This window comes from Mustelus asterias, chromosome 4, assembly GCF_964213995.1.
Source record: "Mustelus asterias chromosome 4, sMusAst1.hap1.1, whole genome shotgun sequence".
NCBI lineage: Eukaryota > Metazoa > Chordata > Chondrichthyes > Carcharhiniformes > Triakidae > Mustelus > Mustelus asterias.
Window position 1 is genome coordinate 83,750,403 of NC_135804.1, and position 22,621 is coordinate 83,773,023.

Below are 22,621 nucleotides of genomic sequence, written 5' to 3' on the forward strand. Positions count from 1 at the left end.
GACATTCAGTGACATTAACATCACTGAATCCCCCACTATCAATATCCTGGGGAATGCTACCATTAACCAAAACTGAACTGGGTGCAGAGGAGATTTACCAGGATGTTGCCTGGTATGGTGGGAAGGTCTTATGAGGAAAGGCTGAGGGACTTGAGGCTGTTTTCGTTAGAGAGAAGAAGGTTAAGAAGGTTAAGAGGTGACTTAATAGAGGCATACAAGATGATCAGAGGATTAGATAGGGTGGACAGTGAGAGCCTTTTTCCTCGGATGGTGATGGCTAGCACGAGGGAACATAGCTTTAAATTGAGGTAGGTTCTTTACTCAGAGAGTAGTAAGGGCGTGGAATGCCCTGCCTGCAACAGTAGTGGACTCGCCAACATTAAGGGCATTTAAATGGTCATTGGATAAACATATGGATGATATTGGAATAGTGTAGATTAGATGGGCTTTAGGTTGGTTTCACAGGTCGGCACAACATCAAGGGCCAAAGGACCTGTACTGCACTGTAATGTTCTATGTTCTAGATAGGTTTTGATGATAGTCCGGTAGTTTCATCATTACTGAGACTAGCATTGCATCATTTTTGTTCCAAATTTATTAAGTAATTGAATTTAAACTTTCCCAGCTGTCATGGTGGGATTTGAATTCATGTTTCCTGAGCATTCATCAAGACCTCTGGATTACCAGTACAGTAACATTACCACTGTGCCACCATTCTTGCTCATAAATTTGCAGAATGGGTGTGTAATGGGCAAAATAATTTCATACAGATGGGTGTAAGTGCAGGGGTGAAAATGAATGACCCTGTCACAGTGAGGACAGGGACGAAAAATGCAGCGAGCCATCATAAGGTCCATCAACTTCGGCGGGACCAGAAAATATCGCTGGTGGAAGGAGCTGTAAAATTCCACTGGTTCTTTTCGGTTAGAATACAGAGGATGTGCATTGTTTGGATAAGACCCTAAATGGAGTTGAGGAGAAGAGGAACCTGGGGTACTGTACGACAAATCACTAACAACACAAATTATTAAGCTATAGAAAAAGCAAACAAATCACTGGAGTTCATTTCTTGACGGATAGAATTGAAGTGTAGAGACCTTATTATGTTTAACTTGTATCAAACCTTGGTTCGGCGACACTTACAAGACTGTGAATGACTGTAATCATCATTTTAGAATAATGATATAGTGGCAATAAAGGAAGTGGAAAAACAACTTACATGAAAGGTCACAACTTCAAAGATTAACTCAGTTTCTTTCACCACAGAAGCTGCCCAACCTGCTGAGTATCTCCAGCATTTTCAGATTTCCAGCCGCAGTGTTCTGCTTACATTAGAAGGCTGGTACCAAGACCATGAGATGATAGCGTCCAGGAAGACAGAAGAGGCTGGGGCTTTTTCCTCTACAAGAGAGGAGGCTGCAAACTGACCTGATAGAGGTCTTTCAAATGATGAATGGGTTCACTAGGTGTTTAAATATAATTCCTTTTATTATGTGTTAAATTTTGCCAGATTACAGTTTTATATTAAGTTCTGTTTGCCTATGCTTGTTTTCTTCCTCTTTAGAACGAAGCTTACAGCACAATGAGCACGGAAGTTTAAAATTTATTAATGTCACAAGTAGGCTTCCATTAACACTGCAATGAAGTTACTGTGAAAATCCCCTAGTCGCCACACTCCGGCACCTGTTCGGGCACATTGAGGGAGAATTTAGCATGGCCAATGCACCTAACCAGCACATCTTTCAGATTGTGGGAGGAAACCGGAGCACCCAGAGGAAACCCACGTAGACACGGGAAGAACGTGCAGACTCAACACAGTGACCCAAGCTGGGAATCAAACCTGGGTCACTGACACTGTGAGGCAACTGTGCTAACCACTGTGCCACCCTCAGGTGTTTCAGAGTGCAACCTTGCTGCCATCTCATTAACACTGAACTTACAAAGCACCATAGACAAAGCTGCAACCTTTTAGTTCACACCAAATAAGAAAGCTCGAAGCAATGCAAGGACAAAACCCATGTGGGGAAGGATTGCACCTGAAAATGGAGGTTGTGAGGGCTGAGCCTAAAGAACTTGAGCATTGTGCATGGCTTGGTCTTTTAACCCTCCACAACTTTACTCTGGCTCCAGAAACAAAATGAGCTCTGCTGCCCGGAAACCTTTCTCGGCGAGACATTTTCTAAATTGAGTTGGAGGCAGCAATCACTGCAGAGTCTCCAGGGTACACGCCCCAAACAGAAAGAAACCTTTGTTCCATTTCTGTAAATTATTGCTTAAATGCTGGAATGTATTAAACCTCATATGTTCCTAGAATAAAAGACTGTTGTCAACCCATTTGGTGTCATCTTTCCTACATAAAGTTCAATTGAGTAATGTAAGTGGGCATTAGATGAGTATTTGAATAGAAACAATGTGCATGGGTACAAGGAAGTGGCAGGGAAATGGCACAAAGTCATTATGCTCATTTGGCAAGCTAGTGCAGACACGATGGGCCGAATAGCTTCCTTCTGTGCTGTAACAGTACTGTGATTCTGCGATTCTGTATATTTCCATTTGTAAGTGATTTAAAAACTAGGGGCCATATATTTAAAACTTAATCAATCTGCCAGGGAACGCAGATGAAACTTTACCCAGAGATTGATGAGAATGTAGAATTCATTATCATTAAATATGCATTTTAAAAGGAAGCTAGATAAACAAATGAGGGAGAAAAGACTAAAAGGATATACTGATAGGGTTAGCTGAAAAGGGATGGGGGGATTCTATGTGAAGCAGAAACACTAGCATAGAGCAAATGGGGAGTATGGCCTGCTTCTGCGTTTTAGGCGCCAGGTTACATTGTATTCTATTATCCATTCCGTTTTGAGCACTATATTCAATTTCAAGTAACTATATTTAGAGCACAATATTCTCTTTTGGGTTAGAGCAATATACTGTATAGTTTGCATACTATATTTTATTTTGAGTTCCAGGTTCTAATTTTGGGCTTCAGATACTCTATTTCAAACACTATAGCATATTTAGAGTCCTATATTTTACTTAAAGCTCCCTGTTCTATTTGGAGCTCTGCACTCTGGTGCACTACCGTCTTTTTGAAGCATTATGTCAAGATGCATTTTAAGCTTGATGTAGTGATGCATTTCGGAAGGTGAAATGAGGAAAGGCAGTAATACAATTTTAGAGGGGATGCTGAAACAGAGACCTGGGAATTGAATAAATCAATAATTATTGGTGGCATAATAAGCTGATGGACCTCTTTAATACAGGATCTTGGGCTTCATCAATATAGTAAGAAGTCTCACAACACCAGGTTAAAGTCCAACAGGTTTATTTGGAATCACAAGCTATCGGAGTGCTGCTCCTTCATCAGTTGAGGTGTTCATCAATATAGACATAGGGTGCAATCTATTGGCAACGAACGCAAATCCCACAATGGCCGCTAAATTCCACGAGCAGCCAGAAATGGGATTTGCTCCGGCGAGATCCACCCCCCCTCCCCCGCTGGTGACATAATCTGGTCAGAACCTGATTTACATGTATTTTAGTAAATTTACTTGTAATTACTGGGCTTGACACCATAACATCTACCCAGGGGGTACTGCCAGGGGGCACAGAGAGGACAATGCCAGGGTGGGTTACCCTCCCCCGTTGGGTAGGGTCACCTTCTGCTTGTGGGGTTGAAGGGTGCTGCCCTAATCCACCAAGGGGTTCCAATGTCTGACGGGGGGGGGCCTTTAAAATGGATGCCCCGGTCTCAGAATCCCAGCATTGCCGACATGTTTAGGCTCCGTCCCTCCAGCTGGCTGTGTCATGCTGGCCTGCACTCTGAAATTGCACAAAGTGCCGTTAAATTAGGCGAGAAAAGGAATCAGTGAAGACGGCGAGTTTCAGCTTTTCTCGCCTGATTCAATACACTGCAATTTTGGGAAAACTGCATCCCGAGAATACAAAGACGACTAAATTCTACTGGACCTGTATTAATCATGGGTTAGGCCTCAGCCGAAATACTGGGCTGGATTTTCTGGGGACCACCGAAGTGGATGAGGCAGTAGGTGAGCTCAGAGAACCATGCAGGAGACCCGGGAAAATAGCTTCCGATAATGTCAGTGTGGGGAGCAGAAGCAAGCAGTAAACTAACGTGTTACTTTTTAAATTAATTTACTGGATGTGGGCTTCACTGGTTAGGTCAGCAATAATTGCCCATCCCTCGTTGCCATTCAGAAGCTAGTGATGAGCTGCCTTCTGATCTTCGGGTAAGCGTTCTCCAAGGTGGCCTTCACGACACACGACAACGCAGAATTGCTGAGCAGAAGCTGATAGCCAAGTTCCGCACACATGAGGACGACCTCAACCGGGATCTTGGGTTCATGTCACACTATGTGTAACCCCCACGACTTGCCTGGATTTGCAAAATCTCATTAACTGTCCTGGCTGGAGACAATTCATACCTCTTTAACGCTCTCTCCACTCACATTGCCTACATCTGTAAAGACTTGATTACCTGTAAAGACTCACATTCCAACCATGTCTTGGAATTGAGTTTGTGTCTATATATGCCGTTTGTACTCGTGGTGCAAGATGGTACCTTCCTGTTTCCTGTTGGTTGAGTTGAACCCGGAAGGATATCCAGGGAACTGAACTCATGGCACCAGCAATGTAAAAGCAAGATTTGCAGGACTATATAGAAAGAACAAAGCAGCAGGAGTAATTGAGTAGCTCTCACAAAGAATCGGCACAGATATGATGGACTGGATTAGCCCCCTTCTGTAATCTAAGATCCAAAGTTCTATTTTGGGCACTGTATTTTATTGGGTAACTATAATCCATACAGAACACTGTATTCCATTATTGCTGTTTTGGGGACCTTGGTGTGCATAATCTGGCTGCCTGTTGTGACCACATGAGCAATTAATTATCTCTGAAGTATTTTGGTACATATGAGAAAGTGAAAGACACTGTATTATTGAAGGTTTCTTCTTTTCCTGGTTGCCTTCTGAAATAGCCTCACAATTGCCATTCATGAAGGCCCATGCCCATATTCTTGGCAATAAGAAGTCTCACAACACCAGGTTAAAGTCCAACAGGTTTATTTGGTAGCACGAGCTTTCGGAGTGCTGGTCCTTCATCAGGTGAGTGGCAAGTTGGGTTCACAACCAGGGCTCACAGACTCAATTACAAGATAATGGTTGGAATACGAGTCTTAACAGGTAATCAAGTCTTTACAGGTACAGACAATGTGAGTGGAGAGAGGGTTAAGCACAGGTTAAAGAGATGTGAATTGTCTCAAGTCAGGACAGTTAGTAAGATTTTGCAAGCCCAGGAAAGTGATTACAGGTAGTGTGACATGAACCCAAGATCCCGGTTGAGGCCATCCTCATGTGTATAGAACGTGGCTATCAGTTTCTGCTTGGCAATTCTGCATTGTCGTGTGTCTTGAAGGCCGCCTTGGAGAACGCTTACCCGAAGATCGGAGGCAGAATGCCCGTGACCGCTGAAGTGTTCCCCGACAGGAAGAGAACACTCCTGCCTGGTGATTGTTGAGCGGTGTCCAGTCATCCGTTGTCGTAGATTTTGCACGGTCTCGCCGATGTACCATACCTCGGGACATCCATTCCTGCAGCGTATCAGGTAGACAACGTTGGCCGAGTCGCATGAATATGTACCATGTACCTGGTGGATGGTGTTCTCATGTGAGATGATGACATCCGTGTCGATGATCCGGCATGTCTTGCAGAGGTTGCTGTGGCAGGGTTGTGTGGTGTCGTGGTCGCTGTTCTCCTGAAAGCTGGGTAGTTTGCTGCAAACAATGGTCTGCTTGAGGTTGCGTAGTTGTTTGAAGGCAAGAAGTGGGGGTGTGGCAATGGCTTTGGCAAGACATTCATCTTCATCGATGACATGTTGAAGGCGCCTAAGAAGATGTCGTAGCTTCTCCGCTCCGGGGAAGTACTGGACGACGAAGGGTACTCTGTCCACCGTCTCCCGTGTTTGTCTTCTGAGGAGGTTGGTGCAGTTTTTCGCTGTGGTGCATCGGAGCTGTCGATCGATGAGTCGAGCGCCATATCCTGTTCTTATGAGGGCGTCTTTCAGCGTCTGTAGATGTCTCCTCATCTGAGCAGAACCTGCGTATACAGAGGGCTTAAGCATAGGTGATGGCTTCTTCAACATGTTTAGGGTGGAAGATGGAGAAGTGGAGCATCGTGAGGTTATCCGTGGGCTTGCGGTACAGTGGAGTGCTGAGGTAACCGTCCTTGATGGAGCTGCGTGTGTCCAAGAAGGCAACCGATTCTGGAGAGTGAATCATGGTGAGTCTGATGGTGGGATGGAATTTGTTGATGTCATCATGTAGTTGTTTCAGTGATTTTTCGCCATGAATCCAAAGGAAGAAAATGTCATCGATGTGTCTAGCGTATAGTGTTGGTTGAAGGTCCTGTGCGGTGAAGAGTTTTTGTTCAAACCTGTGCATGAAGATGTTGGCATTATGAGGTGCGGATTTGGTTCCCATAGCTGTTCTGTGTGTCTGGTTGAAGAACTGGTTGTTGAAGGTGAAGACGTTGTGGTCCAGGATGAAGCGGATGAGTTGTAGAATTGCATCTGGAGATTGGCAGTTGTCGGCATTGAGTACTGAGGCAGTTGCAGCAATACTGTCGTCGTGGGGGATGCAGGTGGAGAGCGTGCCACAGCGAAAAACAGCACCGATCTTCTCAGAAGACAAACACGAGACACAGACAACAGAGTACCCTTCGTCGTCCAGTACTTCCCCAGAGCGGAGAAGCCAAGACATCTTCTTCAGAGCCTTTAACATGTCAACGATGAAGACGAACATCTCCAAAGGCCATCCCCACACCCCCATTTCTTGCCTTCAAACAACCATGCAACCTCAAGCAGACCACTGTTCGCAGCAAACTACCCAGCTTTCAGGAGAACAGCGACCACGACACCACACAACCTTGCCATAACAACCTCTGCAAGACGTGCCGGATTATCAACACGGGTGCCATAATCTGACATGAGAACACCAGGTACACTGTACAAATTCATGCGACTCGACCAACATTGTCTACCTGATACGCTGCAGAAGGGATGTCCCAAGGCATGGTACATCGGCAAGACCATGCAGGCACTACAACAATGGATGAATGGACACCGCTCAACAATCACCAGGCAGGAGGATTCCCTTCCTGTCGGGGAACACTTCAGCAGTCAAGGGCATTCTGCCTCCGATCTTCGTGTAAGCGTTCTCCAAGGCGGCCTTCAAGACACACGACAACGCAGAATCGCCGAGCAGAAACTCATAGCCAAATTCTGTACATATGAGGACAGCCTCAACCGGGATCTTGTGTTCATGTCACACTATTTGTAACCCCCACTTGCCAGGGTTTGTAAATTTTTACTAACTGTCCTGGCTTGAGACAATTCACACCTCTTTAACCTGTGCTTAACCCTCTCTCCCTTGCATTGTCTGTACCTGTAAAGACTTGATTATCTGTTAAGACTCGCATTCCAATCATTATCTTGTAATTGAGACTGTGCCTATATATGCCCTGTTTGTGAACCCAACTCACAACTCACCTGATGAAGGAGCAGCGCTCTGAAAGCTTGTGCTACCAAATAAACCTGTTGGACTTTAACCTGGTGTTGTGAGACTTCTTACTGTGCCCACCCCAGTCCAACACTGGCATCTCCACGTCATATTCTTGGAGCAACTACGAGAGGACAATAAATGCTGTCTTCCCGGTGATTTGTGCCACATCCTGCCTTTCAGGTAATCTGTTAAATTGTGTCCCTTTTTATTTAATGCAGTCATCCAGAGGAAAGTTGAAGGTCCCACAATGTTCTCCTAGTATCTTAACCCTCAGTTAACAATAAAGGAATAAAAACATCATTCATCTGAACGATGATTGTGGGACCATGCTACGTGCAAAATGGATGCCCATTTATTTACATAAATGCACTTCAGAATAATTCATTCCATGTTCTCTTGTCTTGGTTATTTCGCAGAGATATGATAAAGTGCTTCACAAAAACAGCTTCTTTTTCCATTCTTACTGCCATCTGTAATGGCCCGGCCATTGGTCACATAATAAGACCAATTAATGCTCCTCACCATTGGGTCGCCTAGGATCCCAATGAGGAAAACTTCTATCTGCTGGCCAAATAAATGCCCTTTTAAACTCATTCTACCAAATGAAAGGTCTAACTATTTTGCTGAAGATACAGGACTAAAATCTTCTTTTCAACAGTACAAAAGAAACAATTCTGCATTCCAACTATTAAAAACCCAATAAATTAAATATTATGTGGCCATAGAATCCCTATGGAGCAAAAGGAGGCCATTCTGCCCATTGAGTCTGCATCGACTCTCTGACAGAGCATCTTATCCAGGCCCAGCCCCGCAACCCCACATATTTAGCCAGATAATCCCCCTAACCTACACATCTTGTGACACTAAGGGGCAATTTAACATGGCTCATCCACCTAACCTGCACATCTTTAGAGTGTGGGAGGAAACCAGAGTACCCAGAGGAAACACACGCAGATGCCTGGAGAAGATGCAATCTCCACACAGACAGTTACCCAAGACTGGAATCGAACTGTGTACCTGGCGCTATGAGGCAGCAGTGCTAACCATTGTGCCACCATGCCGCCCAATATTTCTTACAATATTTCTCTTTCAAAATTTTACAAAATATATTTGATCCTCTGAAGTTTATGAGGGAAATTTATGGCTTAAGGGATCAAGAGAGAAACTAGCTATGATTCACTCATTAGTGGCATCTGTTACAAAATTTGATTTTTAATGATTCTGTCAACTATCATCACAAAGCAATTATCGTCCACTTCAAGAACAAATGATGCGGGAGCATTCAGCGGATTTTGCATATTTACATTTCAACCAAAATAACAACTGGATCTATAACAACATTCCCAAAGCACCCCTGCACATTGAGCTCATGAAGTGCAATTCACAAAAGAAACCAAGTGACGTTTACATGAACAACTGCTGAGATTCAGAATGGAAAGTGTAACCCAGTGACAAAATTTAGCAGATAAAAAAAGGAAAAAGAAAAGAAAATGAAGGAGTAAGAAAAGCAATCAATCAGATTCAGGACAACCACCAATTGGATTCAGGACAACCGCCAATCGGATTCAGGACAGGGGATTTCACAGTAACTTCATTGCAGTGTTAAGGTTAGTCTACTTGTGACACTAATAAATAAATAAAACACCAATCAGATTCAGAATATACACCAATCAGACTCAGGACAGGACCAATCAGATTTTGAGAATTAAGATGAACTGGTATTGATACTGCACTTTTCATTACCACCGGATGCACTTTGTAGCCAATTAAGTGCTTTTGCAGTGTGTTCACTGTTGTAATGTAGAAAATACAACAGCTAATTTGCACACAGCAAGCAGTTTTTGAGATGTTGATTGAGAGATAAAATTTAACCTAAACACCATGGATAACTCCCCAGCTCTGTTTCTAAACAAGTGCTATGGATCTTTCACATCCACCCAAGCAGGCAGATGGCCTCACAACTTAACGTCTCATTCAAAAGACAGCACCTCCACAGCACATACTCCCTCGTTACTGCACTGAAGTGTCAGCCTAGAGTTTTTGCTCAAGCCCTGGAATGGGACTTGAACTTGGAACCGTGTAAGGCAGAAACAAGAGTGCTACCAACTGCGCAACAGGCCAATACTGCAATTGGCTAAGGAGTTATTTCTAATCAATGCAAAAAATAAGTAACTCTGGTTCTTGAGACATGAGAATTCTTTGAGCAATCGAGAGTGTGTAAATGCGACAGAATCACACTTCAGACAGAATTATTTTTGAAATGGAGAATCGGAGAACTGAAGAAGACTTTGCAAGAAGAACTGAGGGGGCAGTGTAAGAATGCTCCAATCAAAGGCAAATGCAAAGAAACAATGGGGGAAGCAGGGCATGTCATTCAGAAACTCAGAATAGGGATGGAGAAGGAAGTGCTATTTTGTTTTCATTCAAGTATTGTCCCAAGGGAGAAACAACTTGTGGAAATAAGGGAGCATTATGGACGTATTAATTTTTTATGTCCAGTCTTTACTGCTAAGATATCTGACAGTATTGGTTCACTAAGTGCAATCTTACAAAACTCCCCTGTGTATTTTTTAAAATTATGGACATTAGTTCATTCGCAGTAAAATTTAGTGTCTGCATTTAGAAAAAAGGATGCATACCATATACATTTGTTTTGATGTGTCCGGTAACACCATCAGTGACAAAGTTATCAACCAATCTACTTCATGCCACAATGATCTAATTTTTATCTCCACATTCCAATATGACTCACAAATAAGAGAAAGAACATAAATTTATATAGTGCTTTCCACAATCTCCAGATGGCCCAAACCACTTCATAGTAAATGAAGTACTTTCAAAGTGTAGTCACTGTCGTAATGCTAGGAACGAGGCAGCCAATTCACACCCAGCGAGCCCCTACAACCAACAATGTGATGATGACCAGAGCATTTGTTTTAGTGATGTTTTTTTTATTCTTTTCCAATTCAATCAAATCAAATCCAATTCAGAGTCTCAACAAGTTGAGACATTTCAGATCCAGGCTGACAAGACAGGGCGAGCGACCAAACCACCCTGTCCTGGGCCTGATCTACATGAGCCAAGCTGATTGGAGAAGGGGGAGGTTCCTCCTCCAAGACTTGAGCCCATTTGCATCTTAGCCAAAAGGCCGAGATGCCGCTTTAAAAAATTGCTTCATATGAAACATATGAAGCCTCAGCATAACCTAATGACCTCAACCAAGTGCGGCCGACCATGGGCTGCCGACCATACTACACTTGATCTTAGCCAAAAGGCCGAGAAGCTGAAGGATAAATATCAGGCAAGACACCAGGAGAACTTTCTTGCTCCTTGAATAGAGCCATGGGATCTTTTCCATACACTTGAGAGTGCAGATGAGGGTTTGGTTTATATTTAATCTGAAAGATGGCACCTCTAACAATGCAGTACTGAAATATCAGCCTGGATTATGTGTTCAAACCTCAAGTGGTACTTCAACTCCTGACTCAGAAGTAAAAGGGCTACCACTGAGTCACGGCTGGCACTTATAATATGAACTGGGAATTCCTGCATTAATGGAAAGGCATCCTCATATGATATTCCTCTGTCTACTATTTGATATTAATTTGATTAATATCTCTATTAAAGCAACAGCAACAGAATCTCACTCAAATGTGTTCAGCATTTGTCCACTAATTTTTAAGTGTTATCATAAAGATCTTATATATGTGCACCTTCACTGTGTCAACCTTTTCCATTATAAATTAATATGCACACATTTATAATCCTCAAGTAAACCTGTCACATTGTAATCACTTTCCCTTGGCAGTGGTAGCACGCTAGCATCTCAAACTATGCCACGAAGAAACCTCCTCTGCTCAAATTAACTCAACTTCTCCGCTTGTCAAATTCATTTAAGTTTTACTATTTAGCATTTCAATATAAAATCAGAACATTATAAATACAAAATATAAGACTTTAAAATGGGAGAATGAATTATGTGTGAATTCAGTACGTGTCTGATTATCCCTTTCTCTTTAGCTTTACTTCACCTGAAGAGAACACTTGATGTTGGCTTCTCATGTGCATTGAGCTTTGAATGATATATATTTGTACACATACAGTAAATATCTTGTTATCTAGCAACAGTTTCTCCATTTCTTCTGCTTCAACAAGCTCTGTTTTACAAATACATATTTTACTTAATTAAAAAAGATTCTGTGTTTTGATTGCTTACTTCACTGAACATGAAGCAACACACAATTCAAGCATTAGTGTCTGTTCATGTTTTGACTCGATCTTGTGCCTGATGCAAGATAATTGCTTGTGAATAAAAGCAGTCTCTTTTTATTTATTGTTTTAGATGCATCAAGGTAGCATCATTTGACAGCATTAGAGGCACATAAACCTCAGCTATATTTATTTGATTTGACATGTTCCCCTATCCCAAAGTAGGTGCGTGAATGCCATCCAAACGAAATAGATGCGATTGTCAGTGCCAGCATTTGACAACCGAGTTTCTCCAGAAATGTTAACAGTATATTCTGTGACATTGCACTGTATGTGATTGACGTAATAATGGACAGTTAACAACACATTGGGTTATAATTACAGGTCTCATCCATCTGACCAGTATCCTTCCTTCCATTACAACCTATCATGTTTCTATGCTTATCTGTCTTATTTTTTAAACACTCAGTTCATTTTACAAACAAAATTTACCAAATATTGTGTTGCATAACAAATATAACCTTCCACTGCCCCCACCATGGCCCCATAATATAATCTGGGAGTTAAATTGGTTGAACAGGTCAGCAGTCTTTTAACTTCTCGAACTTTCAGGTCAACTTGATGGGATTAAAGCCTCCTCGCCTGGCTGGCTATAGCAATTTGATCAGGAGCAAGTTTGAACTACTTCTACCTCATTATTGATGGCATGAGGACATTTGGCACTAATTAGTAATTCTAATCGTAAAGGGGAGAAATAAAAGCTGGAGCCGTGAAGATTTGTTGAAGGTAAGTTGTGTTTGAATAACTTGATTAGTCCTTTGCGGAAGTAGAAAGGAGGGTTGATGAAGGTAGTGTGGTTGATATTGTATATTTGAACTTTCAAAATGTGCTTGAAGGAAGGTGAGAGGAGACTTAAGAACATAAGAAAGAAATAGGAGCAGGAGAGGGCCATCTAGCCCCTCGAGCTCGCCCCACCATTCAACAAGATCATGGCTGATCTGAAGCGAATCAGTTCCACTTACCCGCATGCTCCCCATATCCCTTAATTCCCTTATCGATCAGAAATCTATCTACCCGTGATTTAAACATATTCAACGAGGTAGCCTCCACCACTTCAATGGGCAGAGAATTCCAGAGATTCACTAACCTCTGAGAGAAGAAGTTCTTCTGCTTCAACAAGCTCTGTTCTGAACCGGCCCCCACTTATTTTGAGGCTGTGCCCTCTAGTTCTGGTTTCCCTTCTAAGTGGAAAGACTCTCTCTACCTCTACCCTATCCAGCCCCTTCATTATCTTATATGTCTCTATAAGATCACCCCTCAGCCTTCTAAACTCCAACGAGTACAGGCCCAATCTGTTCAATTTCTCCTCATAAGCTACACCCCTCATCTCCGGCATCAACCTGGTGAACCTTCTCTGCACTCCCTCCAAGGCCAATATATCCTTTCGCAAATAAGGGGACCAAAACTGCACCCAGTACTCCAGTTGCGGCCTCACCAGTGCCTTGTATAGTTGCAACAAGGCCTCCCTGCTTTTATATTCTATCCCCCTCGCGATAAAGGCCAACATTCCATTTGCCTTCTTGATCACCTGCTGCACCTGCAGACTGAGTTTTTGCGATTTGTGCACAAGGATCCCCAGGTCCCTCTGCACAGTAGCATGATGTAATTTTTCTCCATTTAAATAATATTCCAATTTACTATTATTTCTTCCAAAGTGGATAACCTCACATTTGCCAACGTCATATTCCATCTGCCAGATCCGCGCCCACTCGCTCAGCCTATCCAAATCTCTCTGCAGACTTTCCACTTTCCCACTCATCTTCAGGTCATCAGCAAACTTTGATACCCTACACTCAGTCTCCTCCTCCAGATCATCTATGTAAATGGTAAACAGTTGAGGCCCCAGCACCGATCCCTGCGGCACGCCACTGGTCACCAACTGCCAACCAGAAAAGCACCCATTTATTCCAACTCTCTGCTTCCTGTTGAGATAGCCAACCCCCAATCCACACCAACACCTTACCCCCGACTCCGTGTACCCCAATCTTCTGCAGCAACCTTTTGTGAGGCACCTTATCGAATGCCTTCTGGAAATCTAAAAACACCACATCCACCGGTTCCCCTCTGTCAACCACACTAGTCACATCTTCATAAAAATCCAGTAAATTCGTCAAACACGACTTTCCCTTCATGAATCCATGCTGCGTCTGCTTGATCAAACCATTCTTATCCAGGTGCTCTGCTATTTCCTCTTTAATGATGGACTCCAGCATCTTCCCAACTACGGACGTTAAGCTAACCGGCCTGTAGTTACCCGCCTTTTGTCTACTTCCTTTTTTAAACAGTGGCGTAACACTAGCTGTTTTCCAATCAGCCGGCACTACCCCAGAGTCCTGCGAATTTTGATAAATAACTACTAACGCATCTGCTATTACCTCAGCCATTTCTTTCAGTACCCTGGGATGCATTCCATATAGGCCCGGGGACTTGTCTACCTTCAGTCCCATTAGTCTACCAAGCACCACCTCCTTAGTAACAGTAATTGTATTAAGGACCTCACCTCCCACCAACTCTCGATCTCTAATATTCGGTAAACTATTTGTGTCTTCCACCGTCAAGACCGACACAGAACTTATTTAAAGTCTCAGCCATTTCCTCGTTTTCCACTATTAAATCCCCCCTCTCGTCCTCCAACTTGCGCAGAGTTAAACAGCAGCATAGATGTGTTAAACTAAATGGCTGTAAAATTCAATATAATTCTATGTACTTAAGTGAGGTGTAAGAGAATTGTATGCAGAAGCTGATAACAATGCGAAGATAAATGAATGTTTTCAACAGTCGGAAGTTCAGCTAAAGATAGACTCACGGTGAACATTTTCCTGATTAGTGTTCTTTCTGAATTACCTCACATAATGGGTTTGCATAGCAGGAAGTCAGTCATGCAGATCAGCAAGCCACACATTATTCCATATTCCACCTTCCATGTACAGATTTATGATGTACTTTCTATTACCTGCTTTGGGACTGCTAACTCATAAAGTCTCTCCCCATGATGACAGTATGTAGCATATAGCATTTATTGTACTGCAAGAATGCGCACTGTAAGTTATCGGTGAAAGAGTGGGCTTCAAATGGGAGATGTCATTTTTTTCTTGTCTGCTTTCACATCCAACAACGTGGCTGACTAGCTTCTGGCTTTTTCTATCATGATTCCCAGTGCTGTTCTTTTATTCAAAACCTAAGCGGAATGGGAAATTCCCAGTTTCCCCTGTATCTCGCCTACCATAGTGTACTTCATATTCCAATAGCAGATTTCAATCAAAATAATGGCTGAAGTTGAAATAAGCTGCGTCCCCTGTCTGAATCCGTTGCCACATTAAAAATAGATGCCAAGGAAGGACAGGAGATGTACATCTGGCAAAAAACTTTAAAACTGCACGACAATTTTAAAATTAAGGCAGCCTCTTCTGACAAACTATCAATTCATTTTCTCTTGGATCTTACTTATCATCTCATTATATGGTTGCCAAGTCTGCTCTCATCACATGATGTAATGGTTTTAAGGGCTGAGTTATGGGAAACTCGTACAAAGCAAAAGTATACCTATAAAATACTAGAGAGGGTGCAATTGTGTACTACCTTTCAAACACCATTTCAAACATCAGCTGGACTATAGAGTTTGGACTTTCCAGGAAGGCTTAAAACTGATGAAAATTGTAAAGCATGATAAATTCAATGTGCATTGCTGAGAGTTCCCTGGGTTTAATCGCAACAAAGTTCGGGAGATTAACCTTGAAATTCTGGGGACTCCAGGACAATTTAGGAGGGTTGGCCAAGTGTATTCTCATCTCCAAGTGGGCAAAATTACCTAACTAGAGATTTCACAAAATGGGAAGACATATTTAATGTTCCACATTACCAAATTAGTATTTATTACACCAAAAAAGTGAAAGATGGCACATGGGGAGCCTTTAATAAAACCGCACTGCTGAGGAGAACCCTGACATGCCCGCAGCTCCTTTGGTCCATGACTCTATAAACCGAAAAAATTGCAATTCAGTGCCTGAATGCCTCAGATGCTGCTAATGGGCCGGTAGCACCTCACGTCTATACACAGACCACTTACATTTGCAAACCAGATAATTTCAAGATATCTAAATGATTCATTTACAGGATAATAATATGAAGTTGATGAGGAAAACCCAACTCAGCTCCCTCATTCCAAAACAGCCTGAATATTCTCCAATTCACTGACATCTAATGCAATAAATCCAAAGTTCTGGTCTCCATTACCCTTCCCTGATGTCCATTTTAATTATTGATGTTTCTTTGTGCGAGGAAGCTCCTCCTGCCAATTCTGGTAAATTGTCTCTCCACCAGTTTTAACATATGCCTCCTTGTTTGGGAGTCTTGGCTTATACCTTTACATAATATTCCAGGTTTACTTTAGCAACTGCATGTAATATCTCATTTAGTTGTCCAAGGTCCCTCTTAGTCATCTCATTTCAAGCTTAATAAGCCCATATCTTCATAGCTCATTCCTTTAATGTTAGAGGTCAATCTCACAGCTCTTGTCTGCACCACCTCCATGGCTTTATTGTTTCCCGTTGGTCTTATACTAGTGATATAATGGCTATTTTGCACTTTGCTCTACATTTTTCAGCATAAATAGGGTACTGCAGAAGGAAATTATACATTTGTTTTATCTTTTTTGCACTACTTGTCCAAAGAACGGGGTTTTATTCTGATGTTCCAGCAACACTCTTGAGGGCAAGAATGTTGCAACGTAAGACAGCATCATTTCATTCAGCGAGAAGTGGAAATTAGAAATAATTTTTTGCCACCTCCATTTGACTGATTATACTTTTATATTTTCCAATGACTGGCACTGGGTATTTACCAGCGCAGAGTCGCTGAGCAGAAACTGATGGCCAAGTTCCGCACACACGCGGACGGCCTCAACCGGGATATTGGGTTCATGTCACACTATTTGTAACGCCCACAGTTGCGTGGACCTGCAGAGTTTCACTGGCTGTCTTGTCTGGAGACAATACACATCTTTTTAGCCTGTCTTGATGCTCTCTCCACTCCCATTGTTTTGTTTCTTAAAGACTTGATTAGTTGTAAGTATTCGCATTCCAACCATTATTCATGTAAATTGAGTCTGTGTCTTTATAAACTCTGTTTGTGAACAGAATTCCCACTCACCTGAAGAAGGGGCTTAGAGCTTCGAAAGCTTGTGTGGCTTTTGCTACCAAATAAACCTGTTGGACTTTAACCTGGTGTTGTTAAACTTCTTACTGGGTATTTACAACAGATTGGCAATTCTGGGGGTGGGAATGTGCACATACTCTGAAAGCTTGATCGGGTGGCTGTGGTTGAGGGCCGGGGTGGCGGGGAGGGGCGGGGAGGGGGGATGGGAAGGGTCTTGGGTTGGGAAGGATGCAGGGGGCAAGAGAAAAAATCAACAGCACCCAAGTTAGCTCATTTTCTGTCTATCTGACTTTCAGAACTGAGTTACAGACTAAAATGTTTGTGGAAAACATGCACAGACTGTTAAAATGAAGAAGCCAGCACTGGAAAAACAGCAAGCCATTTGAAAATAAATCACCTATTGTATAAATGGAGCAGAGAGGATCTGACAGCAGTCCAACCAGAGATTTATTACCACCTACTGTAGGAGACCAGGTGTAGAAAGAATGGAAAAGCACTGCAGAATGTTTTACAAATTTGTCAATGATTTTAAGGAAGCATAGTTTTGAAAAACATACAAATGCCACCTTCTCAGACATCAGAACTGACTTCTCGTTAGGCCACACATTCTTGAAATGGCTGCGCACGAAAATTCAAAAAAATTAAATGCCGGGTTTCCTTTATCAATTGAGAAATTACGGTTAACACTTACATTCTCTGTGGTTCCTGTAATGACATGTAGGCCATCGTAGGTTGATTTGATGTACATACCCTACAAAAAAAAGCAGACAGAAGGTCAATGAGACATTTTGCCATGGCAGATTAAACCCCACCATCCCTTCTATATCTAACAAGCAAAACCGTGCTGCTGCTACAGTGAGTGTTAAGAAATTCAGAAAAAAATGCACCCACCAGCTACCAAATTTCTCCCGAGGTGATGTATTTCACCAACTGCGAGTGATCATTTCACAAGTGAGAAAAAAAAAATCTTTAGCATCTCCTGAATGACTAAAAGCCAAGAATGCAGTGTGCATATTTCAGCCAAATCAATAATCTTATGTGCTGGAAATTAAATTATTTATCTATTAGTCATAAGTAAGGCTTACATTAACACTGCAATGAACTTACTGTGAAAATCCCCTAGTCGCCACAGTCCGGTGCCTGTTCAGATCAATGCATTCAACCAGCACGTATCTCAGAATGTGGGAGGAATCCAGAGCACCCGGAGGAAACCCACGCAGACACTGTCCGCACAGACAGTGACCCAAGCTGGGAATCGAACCCGGGTCCCTGGCGCTGTGAAGCAGCAGTGCTAACCACTGTGCTACCATGCCACCCATAATTATAGTACACCTCAAACAATGTAGCTCATTCACAATCTTGTATTACATAAAAAGGGTGCTTATTTTCTCTCTGAGGCTGAGAGCAAGAGTAATTTAAAGTTTTTCAGAGTGGACTCAAGGCCTGTGGCCTTTTATAACATTTTCTGTACAAATTTTGGCATTCTGTAGTCAAGATTGTTTTGATGGAGCACTGATTAAATGCAACACTCCTGGCGTCAGTCTTTGTGACTGTCTGCATTATTTTCAGCCTGAGAAATTCAAAATTTGCGTTAAGAACGTAAAATCTAACACAAAGCAGACACTGTTGTGGATGGTTCAGGTCAGAATTCAGCTAAATGCAATAATTATGCAGATTTTTAGATACGTCAGTATGCTCCTTCGCCCCCATAGATCTCCAACAAGTCAGTAAATTTAATGATCAACAAGCACATCCCCAACATGGCAACTTCACTTAAGCAATCAGTGAATACAGCACCCATCAGGCAGTTGCATTTTAAATGCTTTTTATTTGAAAGTAAGAACCTAACATAGTGCAGAGGAAAATCATACCACAAAGGTGACAAAGTGCAAGAGGCAGTCAGCATTTTCAATCTGCTTCTATTCCATTATTAATAACATAATCATATCTATTAACAGCGCTGGTAGCGCGCACTTAAGTTACTAATGAGCTCAGTTATGTCTCTTCTCAATTTTAACAGTGGATCATGTTCCAGTGCCTGTGGCTTAATAGGACACCTGATCTGAGGAGTGTGAATTGATTGATAAAAGGTGAGTGATATTTCCTAGTCACACAGGAAACAACCTCAATAAATTTACATCAAATAACAAATCTGGATAACCACCACAGTCTTATTCATTGATGTCATGATCAAGCACTGCACTGCAGCTTCTCAAATTAATCTTTACAGATTTCCAGAGATTTTGGGGGGTAGCGTTAACCTAATTTGTCACAGGATTGCATAAGACACCAGTTCTACATCCTGTCCAATATTACTCTTCATTGATACTCAATATTGCATTTCAGTGCTTAGCAAAGGAAGGATATGGGGAAAGAGATCATTTATGAATTGTTTATAAGTGAGATGAGATGTATTATAATAAATAAAAGGAACGGTGAGTTGAAGGAAAATAAGTCCTGGGGCCTTCAAAGGTCATGACGGAAACAGGGCAGGAAATAGTGTAACCCTAGAAATTATGGTCCCGACGTTGACAGGGCAGGTTGCGTAGGTGGGGCAGAAGAGTTTTGGATGGTAAACTCAGATTACCTTATTTGTTTCTTTGCCAGGACCCCCACAAGGATATTCACCTGATTGAAGTAGGTTCAATCTCTAGTCAGGTTTGAGTGGGGTGGAATCCTTGAGAACAGGGTTAGAAGTCTGCAGCTGCTACTGGGTGCATTGGAATGATCCCTCCTGACCCTGGGGTGAGGGGAGTTGGGGTGGCTGGGATGTGAGGGGTGCAATTCTGAAGGGGAATTTGATCCTAGACCCTGTCAGCATCTTTGCATGGGGGCGGGGTTCTAATACAAGCAGCAGATAGTTGGTGGGCTAGGAATTGGTGGGCCGAGGAAAGCACTTGTGCTCCTCCTGCCCAGAAGTGGCTCTCCACATCCCCCAGAAGCTTTCCATGCTTTCCTTATGCTGGCAAGTTTCCTGCGGCCTGGGAAACTCCTCATCTTGAGTCTATTAAACCTATTTATAGGTATTTATAGGTGATGTGGAATCGAGTTGCAGTTCAGTTTGCAGTTTTAAACATTTTTACATCTCTCAGTACCCATGCCTCCCATTTTTAAGGTTTAACATTGACCCCCACCCCATTTCACTGCTGTGATTGGATGACTTGCATGGTTTTCTGGTGTCTTGTATTTTTCCTCCAAAATTGTACCTTCTTTTCTAATGCATTTTTTACATTGCTAGACTGAAGGAACTATGTGGTCATTGGAGGTTTCCTGAGCCAAGGTTTTTCTTCACTGTTCAGTATTGCCTTGTTCTGTTTACGGATCTCTACATGTTTCACCAGCAGTATTGCCTTTTCTAATGTGAGGTCTTCCTTAGATTGCAATGCATCTGATAGGGATTCATTGGTAAGTGAGGATATGCAGTCTCGTATTAATTCTGTTTATAGGTCTCCATACTCACAGCCTTCAAACAGCTTGTAACGGACATTAATTAAAGCATCAACTGGTTCACCTGGTTTCTTGATCCTTTTGTTTAATTTGGCACTTTCTAGAATCTTATTGATCCTCACTCAGGTTGAAATAGTTAAAGACTTTAAGACTTCTTCAAATTTATCAGAAGTCTCACTGATGCACCTGTCTTGCAATATCATCTGCGACTGTACCTTTGGAGTAAAGTAATATCTTAACCTGGTCAGCTGCAGACTGACTGTCCAATCTTGAAGCAATTAGGAACTTTAAAAATCTATTTCTCTAAAGTGCCCAGTTTGGAGCTTGGTTTGATCATTCCATGTGTTGAAATCTCCCAGGTAGCATAGACTGAGGATCTATGACTTTTCTAAACTTTTAGGTGGTTTATCCAAAGATTTAAATTTTCCTTCTTGCATTTGAAGCTTTCCAGCACTGTTCAGGCTCTCACTGAGATCCACTGTGGTCACTGTCTCTCCCTAGGGGTTAGCACAGCTAGACTTGGTATTTATTTCTTGAACTCTGCAAAGCTGTTATAACTGCTTTGTTTTAAATTATTTCAATAATCTGTTATGACCCTTGGACAGACCCAGGTCATGGGGGGGGGGGGGGGGTGAGATCTGTTTAGAGATCAATAACATTTTGTGTAAAATAGATAAAATTTGAGATTCGAAATGTTTACTAAGCGAATAAAGCCACAAGATTCCAAGGGTTTTGAACAAACATAAATACATTTACTATATAAGTTCAAAAAGATACAACAATTTACAATATTTATCTTATACTCTAACACCTAAAGTAAGTATGTGATGCATGTGAATTACATGTGGTACAATGACCCATCTCGCAGGGCTTCAATCTTGCCTTCGGAGATTCCATTCCCCTTGGATTTCCAAATACACTCAAGATTCACCCTCCAAGCACAATCTCAGATCCTCAGCCATGCCAAGCAGCAGAACACTACTGCTCCAAGGGGTAGCTTTGTCCCAAACGGCCCACAACAGTCACCAAACATTGGCTGCTTTCTCAGATCTTCAGGGCTTCTCTTGCACCCACTTCACTCAAAGTCTGTTTCCTGCAGCGCTTTCTTTACTTTGGAGCCTATTTCACTGCTCCTTTCTTTGAACATCACTTCGGGGGACCTAATCCTGCCCCCTACCTTTATCCCTTACCAGGGACTTCTTTTTGGAACGTCCCTCTGTCCTCCTCCCTGTACCACTCCGATGTCCTGCTCCCTAGGATACCTGCTACATGATAGCTCTCCATTCCAGGTCCTCTGACCTACATTTTTGCATGTTCTGTTTCTTTTCCACTGCGCAGGTGGGCACGGCCAGCCCCCAGCATGAAAAACGCAAAACAAACTGAGCTGCATGAATGCAGTCACTTCTCAGCCAGCTATACACAGGAGATCAAAGGGTCGTTGGGAACCAGGGTTCTCAACCGATAAACTAAAAAAGGTAAGTAACATCACAAGTCCCTTCACTCCCTTAACCTGGAGCATGGGTAAGGGTAAGTACAACCGTTTTTTCTGGTGCTGCTTCGCGGTTGCCGTGTGTGATGGCCCAACCTTGGACCCAGATTGCAGAGTTTTTGGTAACCCACTCTTTCCAAGTGCTACCTGCCCAGTGCACCAACAAAATAGATTTTTACCTTTTATAAAGGTTTCTCACCAGTTCTATGATCTTTGCGTGGTTCTATGATTCGAAGACTATGATTACTTGACCAGGATTTTCTTCACGGACCACCATGTGCTGTGCTGCAGCCCTAAATGACTTTAAAAGTTGATTTTCTGACTTTTCCTGCCTCCACTTCACCTATGGAGCAACTTTAGAGCTCTTCAATTGTGCCTTGCTGTGCTCTGCAATTTTGGCACCACTTTCACAGGTCTGACATCTAATCTTCTTTAAAGTTGAATTTTCAGTGCTTTGGGGTCCATCACTTCTGCCACCATGTTGGATGTTGGTTAGTCTAGCTTCACAATGATCACTGAGACACTAGTGTGTTCAAACAACAACTGCTTTATTTCATGCAATTAAACAATGAACAGGTATCAATGACTAGGTATTACACTGCTGAAGCTATGAATATTCTCCCCTCCCTTTCCTCATCATGTGTTCTCTTACATCATCATTATGGGAGGTGCTTTTTACA

The 22,621-nt window shown here is 42.4% G+C and overlaps 1 protein-coding gene across 1 annotated transcript in view; it reads right to left on the minus strand.

The window, feature by feature from the left end:
* Positions 1 to 22,621, minus strand: part of LOC144492818 (connector enhancer of kinase suppressor of ras 2) — a 751,457-nt gene that overhangs the window by 439,805 nt on the left and 289,031 nt on the right. Inside the window, exon 7 of the mRNA XM_078211295.1 lies at positions 17,697 to 17,756. Coding sequence (XP_078067421.1) covers positions 17,697 to 17,756 — 60 coding nt within the window. The remainder of the gene's footprint in view (positions 1 to 17,696; positions 17,757 to 22,621) is intronic.